At 43.3% G+C, this 16,915-nt stretch overlaps 1 protein-coding gene and 1 long non-coding RNA gene across 3 annotated transcripts in view; one reads left to right on the forward strand and one right to left on the reverse strand.

The window, feature by feature from the left end:
• LOC146186155 (beta-mannosidase-like) overlaps window positions 1-2,862 on the forward strand; it is a 68,645-nt gene extending 65,783 nt beyond the window's left edge. Inside the window, exons 19-20 of the mRNA XM_084607992.1 lie at window positions 1,133-1,341; window positions 2,851-2,862. Coding sequence (XP_084464118.1) covers window positions 1,133-1,341; window positions 2,851-2,862 — 221 coding nt within the window. The remainder of the gene's footprint in view (window positions 1-1,132; window positions 1,342-2,850) is intronic.
• A 1,054-nt stretch (window positions 2,863-3,916) lies between these two features.
• LOC146186156 (uncharacterized) lies at window positions 3,917-15,617 on the reverse strand. Of its 2 annotated transcripts, XR_014707842.1 has the most exons (3): window positions 15,499-15,617; window positions 13,032-13,166; window positions 3,917-4,187 (listed from the first exon to the last, which is right to left on the reverse strand). It is a non-coding gene; the product is annotated as an uncharacterized LOC146186156 (long non-coding RNA). The 2 variants fall into 2 exon arrangements; XR_014707843.1 differs by lacking the exon at window positions 3,917-4,187 and having other exon boundaries at window positions 12,851-13,166; window positions 15,396-15,599.
• Window positions 15,618-16,915: the final 1,298 nt, after the last annotated feature.

Here is a 16,915-nt window from a genome sequence, read left to right on the forward strand (position 1 = left end):
ATAAAGTTGATTGGTTAACTTTAGTTAATTACCGATCTAATCGTTATGCTTTATAATGGCCATAATGTCAGCCTTGCTCTAGAATCCGGTTTTATGGATCATACCGAGTAATCCTCTACAGACATTAAGATACTTATCTGTAAGCGTTAAAAAAAAAATCATCCGTTTTGTGTCTGGCAGTAAAAAATTAAAAGATTTCAGTCGCGAAACTACTGCGTGTTTCTGTACAAGCTACGTGGCAACCCGTGACTGTTTCGGTTCGAAGATGCACGTTCAGTACGCGATGCCTGTCCACCCACGAACTTCCAAAATATTTTTGTGGTATTTGCAATTTTGTATACATATTCTGATACCGTCTTTTACTTAGTCAACTGGGCTTTGTTAATGAACGTGCATTTTTGCGTGCGTGTGTGAGGCTGTCACCGAGTGGGCAAATGATGCATTGCCGTTCGCAGTTAGCACTTGTTTTGCGAGCGTTTTGTAATGCTGAAATACAACTGCGTCTCTCATAGCCTGAGTCTCTTTAAGCCCCATAAACCAAACCAAACCGAACCAAACCAATTCCTTGTTTATGTGAGCGTATTTTTCTGTGCGTGTTCGATAGCAGTGCTGGGTACAAAACTATTTTCCCGACTGAAAAACAACATTAAGAGCGTCGTAAAAAACTCCGTCTCCTCGCCCATTATCGAGTAATTAATATACATTATAAGAGAAGGGCTGCCGTATTTCCGAAGGAGGTGCTCTACTTACTGGATATTTTTTGCTTCGAACAATTCAATTTGAATTGACGTGAAATTATATTTTAAGCTTTAAATTTTTTTTTGTATTTATTAAGCTGACCTCGATTTAGAAGTTCTGAAGCATCGCCGCGCTTCTTGTAGTGCACAGCAAACCACCTTGAATTTTTCTCTAATGTTTTGTTTTCAGCTTAGTTCCTGAACCCCAGAGTACAAATGTTAAGAAAAGGCGGATTGCTTAGAAGGGGTGTTGCGTGCCTTGATGCGTCAAATTTTATTTACGGCTACATTGGCCACGCACGTGCAGGAGACGGAATACTGAAGCCCTATAGGCGCACTTTCTCTTTCGAAAGCCTAAGTGACTCTTGTTTTCCTTTTTTTTTGTTTACCTGCAGACTACAATGGCGAGTGGAAGATGTTGCACTACTTCGCCAAGCGGTTCTTTTCACCATTGCTAGTTTCCCCGTATGAAGAAGATGGCCGCCTGATCGTGTACGTTATTGACGACCTTTACCGGGATCAACCCTACGAGTTGCTTCTCGAGGTCAAGCTCTACCACTACGCGTCGCTGGAGCCCAAGACGTTCCTTACGCACAACTTCACGGTAAGAGCTGATACTTTCATTTCTCCTTGTAAATAGGCAGTTTTGCAGTGGTGTGCTGTGCGATGTCAGTGCACGTTAAAAACTTAAGGTGGTCAAAATTTCCGGAACCCTCCACTACGGGATCTCTGATAGTCTGAGTTGATCGCTTAGGGACGTTAAATCCCATAAACGGAACAAAACGAAACCAATTCAGACCAAACTAATCCGATGGGCAGTTTTAGCACTGATGTACGCTAAACATGGCAACTACGGCAATTGTTAAGAAAGGTGTTGGATAGGAAAACTTGGCATAGGTGGCAACCATTGGTGGCATTGCCAACGCGTTGCCGTATCCGCGTACGGCTGCTCGGATAAGCTAAAGCTCTCGATAAGGGGGCTTCGACAGAAAGCCTGTATTTTCACAGCGTTAGCTGGACGAGCAATTGTTGCTGCCGTTCGGTTCGGAAAGTTTGCTCTTTCAATACGCAGAGAGCGTCGCTTAGAGAAGCTTTAATTAGACCGTGGAGTAAGCACCAGTGGAAAAATAAGCAACAGCATGCACTCAATGTGCACGCAGATACAACAGGAAAAAGAGTGGGCGTTTATTTTGGGAGGTTGTACACGCTAAGCAATGGCTCATGACATAAAAGAAGGACAGTGACCGCGTCCAGATGTCCACAGCAGAAATGGCGGCAAAAGTCATCGTAAAACTAAAAACACTTGACATAGAAGTTACAACGAGGAGAGGCGCAGCTGATATGCACGCATCTACAAAAAAAAAAAAAAGAATAAAAACAACTTTGGACAAAGCCTGGCTTCTTGGTACCTATTCGCAGCTGAAAAGTATGCAGACATATACTATACACGTGGTTCAAGTAGTGTTATTATTGATTAAGGAATTCTCGCGAGCTCTAGAATAATGTTTTTTTTTTTTTTTTTTATGATTGAACATCGCACTTCAGCAGGATTAGGCGACGTCGTGAATTGCCAGATCGAATGAGTCCTTGGAGAGCCTCCGTCGGGGTTGAAGTATGGTCTCATTCCACATTAATATGCACCGATTCAATGCCACTGTCGCTTTCAAGAGAGGAGATTGGTACGTGTAGAGTAATTGCGAGCAGGCGTCGAGGCACTCCTCCCTCAGGAAATTCTATAAGTTTAGGCGCGAGCTCAGTCCCTTCTTTGGCGGATGAAAACATGAAAACAACATGAATCAGTGCCCGATAACTTCGAAAATTCAGCCTCCCAGAGCCCTGAATTGTGCATGACCTACCTCAATTTTCCTAGACCTGGCCTGGGATAAAACACGACGAATAGATATATAATTCATTTCGTGGATGATGTTTTGTATCACTGAACACAACTGTGGGTGAAAACTGGTCGAAACCACGGGTCAGGGTTCTTTGAGGTGGGTCGATAGTTTTCAAACCAAAAGTTCACGTTTTCAAGATACTATTATTATTCGGTGCTACAAGGTCTTTACTGCCGCATGTGGCTTTTCTTATGAACCGCATCTGTGTGTGCCACCAGCGTTTGCCCTGAGCGTAAACTGAAGCCTGCGTTGCAGTTTTGTTGCGATTGTTCTGCTTTCGCTGATACAGCTTCCGGAACAGAACATATTTGCAACGCTTTCTATTCCGTAGTGTCTGCTCTCAGATGTGACGCAGTTGTTTGACAGCTTGACGACGCTAGAGATGATGACATACTGTGTAAATGTTTGCACGCTGTGCACAGTGCATAGTACTTGAATTTCGGCGTTTTGTTTATAAAGATGAAAACTAAGGTAAGCCGTCTGTGCGTAACGGGAGCATGAAGTAATTGGTGATGCCATTAAATACACCAATATACGCTAGCCTTCAGAAAAATTCCTGTAACCTTTCCGCAGATGCTAACTCGCTAGTGCGTTCTACTTCGGCATGCGCAAAAGGAAATGTTTTTTATTTACTTGCGCTTGGAACACTGGCAGATTATTTGCATGCATGCATGTTAAGGCACGTAAAAGGAGAAAATGCACTGGCACGATTTAGAAGGACATGTTACGCAAGGAAACGCACACATGTCAGCCAATAGTTTCCAAAGATATAAAGAAAGGCAATATCATTTTTGTGTCGCTAATGATGCAGTGTTAACACGCGCATTCGCACTTTTTCTGCCATGATAGGCATCCACAAATTCGCTTTGTTTCATGCCGGGTACTGTGGCAAGGAGCAGACAAGTTCCGAGTAGACGCAGTTTATTATTATTCCATGATTGTGGATTGGTGGCTCCGACGCAACAGACATTGCTAGCTAGGCGACGCTGCTTTTAAGCGTTCTGGACTCATGCGCACTATGCACCACTGCGACGATGCTTTTAGGCATTTTTGGTGCGACGCGGCTTTTAAGCCTTCTTGTGAGTGACGCGCACATATACGACACGCGGGCTGTTGTGTCTGTTCACTAGCAGAATACGCAAGTGTCCGGGAATGTCGGTTGATATTTGTCTTCTATTTTTTTTTCTTTCTCTTATAATGGTGTGGCAGTATGAAGCAAGGCTCCAATGTACTAGTGCATTTTGCACGAGCAAAGAGACGACAGCACACGACATCGTTGAGGCAACATGTATATATAACAACAGCACGGGATTGTAATCGAAACATAGATATAACACATGTGCATTTTTAGATCTGCTTAGACAGTTGACTTTGTTGTACACCTTCACACATTTATTGCGTTCTTGTCGCACGTGTCAGGGCTCCTGCCCAACTTTCATGGCGATATGTATATTCTGACCAAGTACAAGGGAGCAGTTGAAAGTATCCTTTGTCCTAGTTGTCATCTTCTTTCGCTTAAGGTCCGAAGCTTCTGCCTTTTGTCGTTTCTACAGTTCTACTGACAAAAAAAAAAGTCACAATTAGTCACAATTCTATGTTAACTGCACAAGCAAATTGCTCACTCCGCCTCATAAGTGCGTGCTTGCGCGCACACGCCACCCCCCCCCCCCCCCCCCCCCACACACACACACACACCTCGATGTTTTCTTTTATATTGCGCGATCCTTTGTACCAAATGCGCAGCTTCTTTCCACAATTTTCATCGTTTGTTTTGGAAACCCTAGCTGTCCGTAGAATTTGTAGAATAGTAGATGTCCTAAAGCGAACTGTAGGTTTGTTGCTTACATATGAGGAAGGAGGCCTCACGCTGAAGGGTACTACTCTCCTTCCCAATGAGCGTCTAATATTACGCAGTATGAGCAACGCGGTTCTTCAATTTTTCTACGTTTAAATATGGCAATACTGAATTAATATTTGTGTGCTGCGCGTGTTAATTGGAGACATGCACTTCGTTTGTGAAATGATAGAGTATAGTAACAATCTAAGCTTCATTGCTGTATAATACAAATTCGCTTATTTCTAACATTTTCGAAGTAAAAAAAAAATGGAAACAGGATGTTAGAGACTAGCTGCGTCATGTGTGCTATAAACAAAGATATCAAACATTGATCAGGTAATAAGATTATCACCGCCTCTCCCATTCGTTATTCGGACTGCTAACGTCTCACACAAAAACGTCTGTATATATATATATATATATATAGGGAGAGAGAGAGAGACAGAGAGATAGATTATAGATTATACAGCGAAGTGCGCGCTTCATTAAAAGAAATGTTTTAATTGGACTCGACGCTTCGACCGGGGAAAAGGATCGGTACCCCGGTCGAAACGTCGAGTCCAATAAAAACGTTTGTTTTAAAGAAGCTTATACTTCACTGTATAATTTTTTAAGCTGACAAGTACGTCATGTGCTCGCGTACTATATATATTTCTTCTTGCACAAGCGCAGCACTCAGTGTTATGTAACCCTACGGAATTCTTCGTGGCCCTTTATGCTCGTAGGTCGTAGGCCTTCTTCACTACCCTGCTCGTAATTTTCTTGGTTGCAACACTTAGCTTTTTTGATCTTTACTGCCCACTTACTAATCTAAAGACAAAGCCGCAAAACGCTTGCGTGACATGTGTTTCTTGCATAATGCGTGGTTAGAAACTCTTTTCCACGATTTTTTCACTGAAATCAAATTGAATCTACGCTAATCACACCTTTAAAGTTTTCTCGAGCAAAAGTACCTTTTTCTTAACTGCGAACATAAACAGAAGCTTGTCCAGACACTCCGACCTCTAAATGAAAAAAAAAAAAAAGTCAACTTTATTAGGCTGACAGAACTGGAAGGAAAGTGGCGCACCAAGAAAAAAACATAGTTGCCATGCCAAAGAAGTTCCAGATTTTTTTCGACTCTCAACGAAAATTTTCAAAAAAAAAAAAAGCAAAAATGAGAACTGAACTAAAATGATCGTCCTCATGAGTGCAAGAGCAGAAAAGTTGGGAAACTGGTCCCGGCACACGCGAGAGAAGGGACGAAGCAGCTCGTTGTTGAAAAAAATGTAAAACCAAAACACAAACAAACAAGCAGGCTATTATAGCTGGATGTAAGGGCGGCTGTAGACTGCGCATTTATGTCAACCCCGCACGTTTTTCGCTTTGGCGTAATAGGGCAGAGCGTAGCAGCACAGACGCCTGTAACTCCATTATGTTGCAAAACACGAGCAACATCTCTGGCGGTAGCACGTTTCACTGAATGAAAATTTTTTTTCCACCTGCAATGTATGTTGTCTATTGCGTTTCCTCCTTTTTATGTAATTTATTAAAGTGCGAGGAAAATTTTGCTCAGACTTCATGCGAGCGTGCTCAGCGGGGTCTCTCTCGAAACCACCACGTGATGTTCCGCATTGCACTGCGTGCTTTTTACTGGGTTTTTGTTCCTGGGGAAACCTTGCTTCATACGCACGCGTCACATGTCATGCAGTTGCGCAAGTCGGTGCACGCTTACAAAGCATAGCTCTAGCTTTTTACAAGGCCTTCTGACTCAGTCTCTGTCGCATTTTCTCTTCGTTTGATTTTTATTTGTATTGCTTTAAGCTACGATGGACTGCTTAGGAGAGGGTGCCAGAACTTTCGACCACCTGAGTTTTTTTTTTTCTTAACGCGCCCCGACATTGCACAGTACACAGATGCCTTCGTTGGGTTCTTCAGTCGAGCGCAGTAATCACTGAGCCATCGCGGCGGGGCTCTGCCGCACTTTTCAACAGGCGTATATGTTTCACTGCTAGAGCTGCATTTGATAGGAGAACGCACCTCCGATTTATTCTTTCTCAGTGATTCCTTTTTTGGCAATTTAATGATAATGGCTGGATTCGATCTCAAGCTTCTCTTACTGTGTTAATTAGCTTTATTCATAGTGACAATGCTTTATGTAGAGTAGGCAACAAACAACAGAAACCGAACTCCTACGGAGTTAAAATTTTATTCAGCTTAAGCACGTTCAATATCATCGTACAGTTCGATAAAATCTATCCCTAGGTATTGGTCACGCAAACAACTTTTGCGCTTTTGTAGTTTTCTGGCATTGATTTAAATGTCCCTCTTTGCGCAACAGGACATCCTTTCCGCATCTGATTTAGAGCACTGTCAGTACAACATCGGGAATAAAGTAGAGTAACCTTATATTTTTTTCTATAATTGCGCTGAGGCGAAGCAAGCTTTGTACCTATCTTGTTCAGGTGTATTATAATGCATAAAATGAGCGATAAGGGTCTATAATAAAATCGATCATATATGCTGTGAATCGTAACCTAATGTGAGTTTTTCCTCTATGTACTGCTCTTCATGTCAATTCCTTCTTTATCCCAGCCCTTGAAGACTGCGGCTAGTCTTTTGGACGTTCGTGCGCGTTATGAGTGTGTCCGTCTTAACTACCAGCGCGCGGACAAGATGTGGAGGACACGCGACCAATTGGCGGATAACACGTGAAAAGCAGATTAATGGTTAGTTGAGCGCAGCTATGGTCAAGGGGTCGACGCACAGCAATCCATCAATCACCAAGCGATGAACCTATAGATTACTGTACCAGTCGACTCGAGCACTAGACTAGAGTGTACGTATTCACCTAATACTTAGTGATGTTATCTCTTATTTTAGTTATGTACACATCAATACGATAAAAATTAACAGAACGGCTAAAATAGTTCCTGCTAGTTCTCCATATTTTTGCATAGAATCGATTTCGTTTTCGTCGAATGACAGGTTCAAGAAGGTAATTTGTGGATTTAAGGTTTGTGAAAATGTTCACCATGACTTTAGCCATGATCATGCAAATCTAAAAGCAAATACCAAGTAAGCACCGAAGAAAGCGTAGGCGATAAAAATTAACGGTACTTTTCGTTAATTTCGCCGCCCCCTTTACCTTAATATAGAGACATCAATGTTCGCTCCATTTCCCGACATGTATTACTACGCAACTATCCCCTACCTTAATTACGAGCCGCTGCTGGCGCTGGGGATTCCTCTAAACAGCTTTGCGTCCTTGCCGCTTGCGGCGTCGTTAAACACGCAAGCATTTCTTGGCGTTAATGGGCTGTTTTTAATCGGCGCTTCGTAAGTCGCCTCAACTGCTCTCCTTGCTCAGGTTGCTAGCTACGCCCAACCTGTCTACGTGACCAACATTTCCAAGCTCCTGGCGTTGGCATCTTGCAAACGCAACAGCAGCTTTTTCACTTTCAACCTCCGCAACGGGGCCCACAACGAGACGCTGTCCAACAACTTCCTGCTCCTGCAGGTGCCTCGCTTCGCGAAAGATATCGTATCAGTCACTCTGCAGGTAAGTGAGGCCTCTAACCCCACTTGGAATGAAAAGTGTATGTATTATTCGACAGGATCTTTGGTCGAGCTGACCGTTGTTACTGAACGCTTCGCCTTGGCTCAGTAGTAACGGTGTTGTTAAGCCTAAAACCTAATGTGATGTGGTTTTGAAGTTTTACTTGTCTCCAATTCGCTTTTTTTTTTTTTTTCTGCGTTGCCCGAATGCAACACGCCATTATACCGTTTATGTGGTGTGTTTGATGAGTGTGTTCCCTTGCTTAATACATTTTGCTCTTCGTGTCTAAAATTTGCTAAGAATGCTTACACGCGTCTCGTGCCTTGTATATAGCTATTATCTGTAAGTTAACTAGAACTAATTGGAATGTGTTCTCTTATGTTCACGTCTGTGCTCCGCCTTGAATGCCTCAGTAAAGAAGGAGGCTGAGATTTAGGGTTCCAACCCCAGCCACAAATATAAATATAAAAACATCAGTCTACCACAAGGCTTGCCTGTTTTCATAAAGCAAGGTTCAGTGAATACATTCAGAAGCAAGGGTTCTCGGGAAGCTCAATATAATATCGTATATTCATAGAAGCGCCTCCATGTCGAAGGAGTAAAGATAATTTGAACAGCCTGAACCACTCAATACGGCATTTAGCAATCACGCTTCCTTTCTGTTTGTTGACGAGGTTTCTAAGATAATAGACTTAGCTTTCAGGCAACATATCGTGTTGGCAACTCTTTAAGGGCAAGGCTGTCTTAATTTCCCTCTATTTTTGGGTTGTATATCGCGAGATAAACTAAAGCAAAAATGAAGCCAAGAAACTACTGAAACTGTATTTTTAAGCGCATATTTTAATTAAAAAAAAAAGCTCCTGCCTTTTTACCTCCAGGGGTCTATAACAAACCGACAGTTGAAGCATTACCTTCAATATGAAACAGGTTCGAATAACAAGAGGCTCACCAGAGCCTTCTGTGAGTGTAAAAATCAAATGTGACATACAAATGCTTTTGCCCTATTAGGACGCCTATTCAACAGATGCGGTGCGCTTCACGTCCAAATCACTGGGCACAAAGGACGAGTATATGCTTTCCGGCTGTAGTACATTTTGTGTTCAAAACTGTGTTCGAACCTCCTTCAATGAAAACATGAAAATGGAATGTAAACCCTCTAATCTTTCTCGTCTCACAGATAACTGTGAAATATAGGCGATCATATGCCCGCCATTTAATTGAAGATTTCTATCCTACGCGTGCCGTATACAGTTCGGCAGCTTATATCGCTCCTTCCCCCCTTATTATTTTTTTCTCGGCGCGGTGTCAAAAATTCTGCTTTCTGTGCGCATTCGGCACGAGTCATCCCAGCTCGCTACACACTTAACTGGAAAGCATATGCAAACTCACGACGACACAGTTTCTGCTTTATGTGATAAGACTGAAAGGGAGTGCATAATATGGTACATTTCGATTCACCGCTCTGAAAACGACTGTTTTCAAAGCCGTTTTCAAAGCCGTTTTCAAAGCCGTTTTCAATGCCGCTTTTAAAGCCTTTTTCAAAGCCTTTCAAAACTTGACGGTATTATGAACAGCATCACATGAACCTAAGAATTGACTGAGGTAATACAATAATCTGTGAAAAACCTACTAGACATTACAGTGCTGCAATTTAGAAACGCAAGTGAAATTTTTCACTTGTTGCAACGACTCATTAGGAATGCTGCCAGCAAAGTGGTTGCGACGAGCAGGAAAGGTACTAAATCAAACTGCTCGTTCGACAGAATGACAGTCGATAGCAATGATATCAGTCACACTGTAGAGTCGTCGAAACAGAAACACCCGTGCACTGCTGCCGCGTTTAACTCAACGCAGTAATTAGTCGACAAGAGGCGGCTATTCTCGCGAAGTCTCGGGAGCGCTTGAGAGTAGCGCGTGTCTGCACTAAGGTGGATACTTGGGCTTCTTGGTTCTAACTTATAGCCGTCGTTATAGCGCAACACACAAGGACATAGAACGAACGGAGTCACAAACAGCGCTAACTTCCGATACCTTCATTGTGAAGAAACGCATGTAGTACACTCTGTACACGAATAAGCCTATCAGAGAATAAAAAGGGAGTATAGCACTCTAGCACACTCTCTTGTAGGGGCACGGTACTCTGTTCAAGCCCTCAGGTAGGTTTCCCCACTAAATATATGGAATGCTATACTTTGGCAACAGAAGCATATTCCCTTCTCAAATAATAGTTACTTGATGCAGTTAGCAACGAAATGAGGCTTTTAACCACTGAACCTGAAGTCTGGACTTCAGCCAATAGAGGACACGGCAACCTCATTTAAAATCTTCGTAATTACTACAAACTCGGATATTCTGACTTTAATAGGTAGTGCGCTAGAGGACGAGCTTGTTACTCCCTTACATGCTTATTCATGTTTAGAGTGTATATACACATCCTGTACTGCCCTCATATAACTAGACAAACGTGATATCATCGAGCCCGAATGTACGTAATTTCTTTTTGGGATAGATTAAGAGAAGGGGTACCAACGCAGACACATCCTAATCATTCAATCTTTTCTGCATCAATTATTTCGCACGTGCACTTATCCTTGTTTTTGTCCATTGGAACATCCAATAAGTAATAAATTTGTTGGAAGTTAGTACTGTGTTTATCTCCTCTCGTTCCGTGTTCTTGTAAGTGTTAGGCTACAACGATCACTGTAAGCGCGTGTCTGGTCGTTATTATAAACAGATGAGCAGATGATCAAGTCGCGTTGAATGAACATAAGGTTTGACAATTTCCCTTCAAAAAGTCAAGCGACAGTTATTAAAACCAGTGTAGGTATGCTTAAGCATGCTACCGTAAGCATGCTTACGGTAACAAACACAAGCACAAAGTATTTGTTTCTTATACTAATCCTCGCTGTTGAGAAAGGCGCTCTTTCGTAGATGCTTGTTTTTTTTTTTTTTTTAACGTTCACATGACCACGCGAGAGCGTATTAGCAGAATTTGATGCCGAGTTATGGCTATTTACATTGCATAATCATGGTAATAGGTTGTCTCTAGCATCGGTAGGTTCCAACTCAGATGAAGCCATAATCATACTGCTACTTTGGAGGCTGAGGGAACTCCTGTTTGAAAGCCTTTTATTTTTAAAGTAGGCGTAACCTGCTTTATCGGTGCGTGCCTAAGGCTTGCTCAGAAAGTACTAAGCAAACTGTTTTCCAGAAAGAGTGTTTAGAAAACAGTGCATAAGAAGCACCGCGAAAGTATTAAATGAAGATGAATCCTTGAGACACTGCAGGGGAACCTGCACCTTTGTGGCTTTTATGTATTCGTATAGTAACATAAAAGTGAAGGAGTTGGTTTGATTTTCTTAGTCACAATTCATGCTCAACTAACACGTAAACTGAGGAATCGTTAAACACGCACGCACGCACGCACGCACGCACGCACGCACACACACACACACACACACACACGCACGCACACACGCACACACACACACACACACACACACACACACACACACACACACACACACACACACACACACACACACACACACACACACACACACACACACACACACACACACACACACACACACACACACACACACACACACACACACACACACACACACACACACACACACACACACACACACACACACACACACACACACACACACACACACACACACACACACACACACACACACACACACACACACACACACACACACCGAGATAATGATAATGAATGCTAACTTTCTTTACATGACGCCATTGCAGCCCTTTTTGATGGCGGTGCCATGTGTAAGTGCCATGATTATTGCTGCAATGTTGTTAATGAGCTCAAAAACAGCGCGAAACGTAAAATGCAGCAGAAGACTAGATTACTGCACGTGTAACAAACAGGTTCATTAAGGCATTTCTTCTGCTTAATCGTCTTTTATTCAAATTTATGCTTTCGAGAAATTTACTTGATGCACACGGTGTGGAATATCTGCATGTACACGGTGCACCATCAAGTAGTCTGAATGTAGATGCTGACGAGAAGCGATTTCTTTAAGCGCTCTCCAACTTTGCCAATCCAATTTATTGTCTTTAGTGCATATTTTTATAATTTCAGAAAATTACGTTTCTAACTATTTGCAAATGAAAAAAAAAATGCTTGTGGCGCGCGAGATGGCTAGCAGTTGTATGCAACTGGTTTGCCTCGCCTTTCCAAAATATTTGATTTGTTAGTACTTGGCTCAAGTTCGCTATGACATGAGGTATGTACAATAGATTTGAGCACGGAAACTTTGAAGGCAAATTTTTTTCACGCCGCGGTGAACATTTCCTTATCGCTAAATGATTTCGACCCTGACCGAGTCGTTGATCGCAGGCAAGCCCAGCGTAACCCACCGCGAAGCAGAAAGAGACAACCCGTCCAGGGCGTCACCTCATTTCGCTCAGTATTTACCGTCAACAAAGTTTTTTTTTTTATTCCCACGCTGACCTACTTGCACATCCCGCCTGACTGTAGCAACTCTAAATTGATAAACATCACTGCAGCGAATTGTTTATATTTCTTTTCTACAGCTCGTTGCGGTGGATTCTATTCGCAGTATTTACAAACCAATCTTCCGGGCTGCTTTAGCTTTGAGCGGAATGCAGATCACGTGTCAGAGCAGTAGCCTTGCTCTAGATCAATACCGCACGAAGGCTGGTCTGTACCGGCGGCCAAGGCTGCGAGGATTTGTTGCCAGTGGGCAGCGTTGACGTGTCAGCAGGTTTTGAGAGCTCCAACCTCGGCTCAGCTGTAGCGCACTACTCCGTGTAGGAAATATTTTTTACACGCAAAGGCATAAAATAATGATTTTTAATTTCAAGGTGTCGGATATCTTTCCGCATATTTTGAAGCATTGCAGCAGGTGATTCCCGGTGTGTCCTGTATTGTCTGCTTTCCGTCCCTCACCGTCCCATCGGCCTTTATTTTCAAGAGAGTTCTCCTTGCATTAGTAGGAATGAAATGACACAGCTTAACTGACCGGTTTTTCAATCTTCGTGAAGAGACGATGACCTCGATGAACAGATGGTTGACTAAAAAAAAATCGGACGACGCATCACATGTCCCGCGTCTAATGGAATCGTAGAGCCTCCGCCATGTGAAAGCGTCCGACGCACTGAAAAGATAAGTTTGAAAAGAAGCTGGCTGAGAGACAATGCAATGGAACGATCATCATGGCACACCAGTAACACGAGTCGGAATTAAATTTTATTATTGAGAGTATTAATTTTAACAGCATTGTATCACTGATGCACACTATCAAAAATCATGCAATTTTGATATGCTATCAAAGTATTTGTGAACCCCAAACGCGAAGGCTTAGGAAAAGCAGCACGCGAGCTTCTGCCGCTCCATTCATCATTGTAGCTTACCAGGACCCGTTCTCCGAGTTTGCGTCGTTATCGAAGTGTCGCTATCTCACGTGACCTCGAGTCATCTGATTGGTCGAAACGCCGGAACAGGGTGTTGCCACTACAGAACCGGAAGAGGTGGCAACATCACGTTCCGGCGTTTCCATCAATCACGTGACTCGAATTCACGTGAGATAGCGACATTTCGATAACGACGCAAACTCCAGAATACGGGCCCAGGGATCGCCGGCGAACGTGTACAAAATTGCACCTTCTGTTTCAATAAAAACTCAATGATAACCACTGGACATTCTCAACGAGCGCCTGCCTACCAGTGTGTGCGCTCAATCGATTTTGTGCGTGTCCAGCTCTGTATAGTCTATACACACTCGTGCTGACCGGTCGACAGTCGCACTCACAGTCAACTTGCTTCTCTTTTTTATTTTTTTTTTGGCGCAGCGGCAGCTGAGAGGAAAATCGGTCATGGTTTGTGATCAGTGTCAGCACGAAAATGCTCAATGTGCAAATACATGCTCTAAATTGAAATCGAAATTTCTAACTTCCTATACAAACACGTAGCAGGACTTCATTCTGAGAGCAGAGCTATTTAACAATGTATAGTTATTAGAGCCGAAAATTCGCACATGTCATTTCAGAGCGGGTGTTTGCTGCTTCTATAAGAACATGTTTATGGCCATTTATGAAAAATAAAATTATGGGGACACTTAGGCTTCGCCTGTGAGGGTATGACGCATTAGTGTAGGCTACCATCCCACATATAATGCCGCGCTTTAACCGGGTTGCATAAACTTGCCTGCATGGAATGGGGGTAACGTGAATGCAAGGATCTCGGCAGGCTGATTCTGATATCACCCTCCGATATGAAAGGAGAGGCTCGAGTTGGCAGCTTCGGCACGCGTCATGCTCCTGATTTTTCGGCCACAATGCCGACGCCGACAAAGGCGCCGACAGACTGATTTTCTGGCTAACAGAGCATTTAACGCTATCGCGTTTTAACAACCTAGCAAATCTGCCTTCGTTCATCGCTGCAGAATTCTTATATAAGCGATACGTAATGATGATTATAACCAACGTCATCTTCACAACTAATGCGCAGGTTGCTGACGTCATCGCTGACCCGCCTCTAGGGTACAACGTGCGTCACGCCAATGCATCTGATGACAAAGCAATGAAAAATGCCTCCTCAATAGCCAACGAGACCACACGTAATAGAACTCCTCCCGGGCAGAAGATGAAAGACGGCAAAGGGACAGCGTCCACCGACCAGACATCCACATCCGAATCCCTCACAAATATCAGCCACACTCCACTGCGGGGAAATTTCGAGGGAACCACACCAGATTTTGGGGCAGACAAGACTAACGTCCACGTTGTCGGCCTTACAACAAACGGCATCGCGCTGTTTGTGTGGCTTTCGGCCGGAAAAGTCAGGGGTCACTTCTCAGACAACGGCTTCATCATGACCGAACACCAGGTCAAAGTTAAGTTCACGAGCGACCTGCCAGTGACGACGGAACAACTTCGTGCCAACCTCACCGTCACGTGTCTAAACTGTTTTTCCAAGCACCACTACTCACCAATGACGGAACTCAAAGCGTAGTAGTAGTTCATGCCAATTTGAATATAACGGCGGTCCCAATAAAATTACACGTGCGCCTTTATGTAGAAAATGTACTTTTCTGACAAAAAGTTGCCACTGGCTCTATGCCTCCAAGCAAATGGTGCAGGTATGCAAATTAAGGAGGGTACCCAAGGTAGTCCAGTGCAACAATGTCCCTTGTTTTCTGTAACAGTACGGTCCTGCTGAATTTGCGCCTGCGTTGCAGGCATATATATACTAGCGTAAAAGAAATTAAACCGTGAACTATACAGATATCTAATATTGACACAGGCCCGATTAACTGAAACGGTGGAGCGCGGGCCTTGGGATGTGATGCACACAGCGAAGTAGAGCGTGGATCCTCGGCACTTACTCTGTGACTGCAGCTGCACCGGAGAGACTACTACACGTAATTCATCAGAGCAGAACGATTCCTTGGGTCACTGAGTAAGAAAGAAGGCGCAAACAGATCATACCTTGCTGCGAGAAACTGCATCACAGTCATTGCTCGCTTTCCTGCGCCGTGCACATTCTAGCGGACGCGCTTCCATCCGTCGCGATACACCCGCGGCGTTCGCAGATCGCACCGGTCTGGATCTCGGAGCGTTGCATCGCCGAAGCAATCCCTTTACCGTTTACCTCGGCTGACGAAGCACGAAGCCCGATAAGAGGCTCGGGTCACAAAGAGTCGTCGCGGCCAAAACGTCCCGATAAAGCCGCCGGTTCGTTTTGTCCCCTTTGCGTCCTTTTCTGAGAACAGCCTTCAAAATATACAAAAAAGGATAATCCAAAAGTTCGTTCTGAAATCACAGTCAGTTTAGTGTGCTTCGGGGCCAATATTATGAGGAAAAATAGAAAAGAAAAGGTGTAACGACGGCTTAGTAAAATTGAAAGGTCTAGGCAACGTCACATACAAAAAAAAAGTTAAGCCAGGCAGTTTTTTATTGGTCATCATTCGCCATGATCTAGGACGCGATGTCCTAAATTTTAAGCAAAAAAAAAAAAAAAAAACTAAATGGGAAGCTATTCGGTAATAACATTAACGGGCATTCGCAAGATCTAGTAAAGCTCGTTTAGCGAAGTACTACTTGTTATTTTGTTTCTTGATTAGCCCCTAAACCAAGGCTACGTTTTAAAACCAATGGTGGTTTTAAGGTTAAAATTTAATATAAGTGAATGACAGATCTAAACGAGGCTCTTAGTTTCGCTTCAACTGCATCTGTCGCCACACTCGCAGTTCAGAGTTTTGAATAGCTGCCAATGGTTGTTGGTGCTTCGCAGGAAAACAAAAAATAAAAAAAATAAGCTCCGCATTGAAGGATATGACGTCACAGCATCTATGAGTTTCGTCAGCTGCTTTACTTCCTCGTCCTCGTTCGCACACTCACCCTCCACCATCGGGCGCCTTTTTACTCATTAGTAATCTCATCTTGATAATCTCATCCGTACTAATTGGCATTCAGTCGCAAGCCGAAACATTAAGGCCACACGCCGTAGATATAAAGATCCTACTTAACCAAGTCGTACGCATATGTTAAAAAAATAGGAGGACGCTTAAGATTCGCCTCAAGAGTAGCTGCAGTGGCGTCTTTAACGCCGCCTATTCATACCGCGATTTTTGGCCTCAAGAGTTTGCCACAGGCTTTGACAAAATGTCATACGTATTTGGTAAATTCTAAGTTGGTAAAAAAAAATTGCTTCTGCTTAGTTCAGGTAAGCCTAGTTATGCAAGCGCAAGCGTTGTGATTGCTTATGTTGGGTTGATAAGCCAGGTTAGACTGATATAGATAACATATTTTACAGAGTGGAAGCTGGATAAAGCATGGTCAGACACGGTTTGCTGTGAACTCCTGCATGGTTATTTTGTAACGTCAAAGCAACATAGCAGTATCA

The sequence above is a fragment of the Amblyomma maculatum genome, chromosome 6 (genome assembly GCF_055883805.1).
Source record: "Amblyomma maculatum isolate TAMU_Amacu chromosome 6, ASM5588380v1, whole genome shotgun sequence".
NCBI lineage: Eukaryota > Metazoa > Arthropoda > Arachnida > Ixodida > Ixodidae > Amblyomma > Amblyomma maculatum.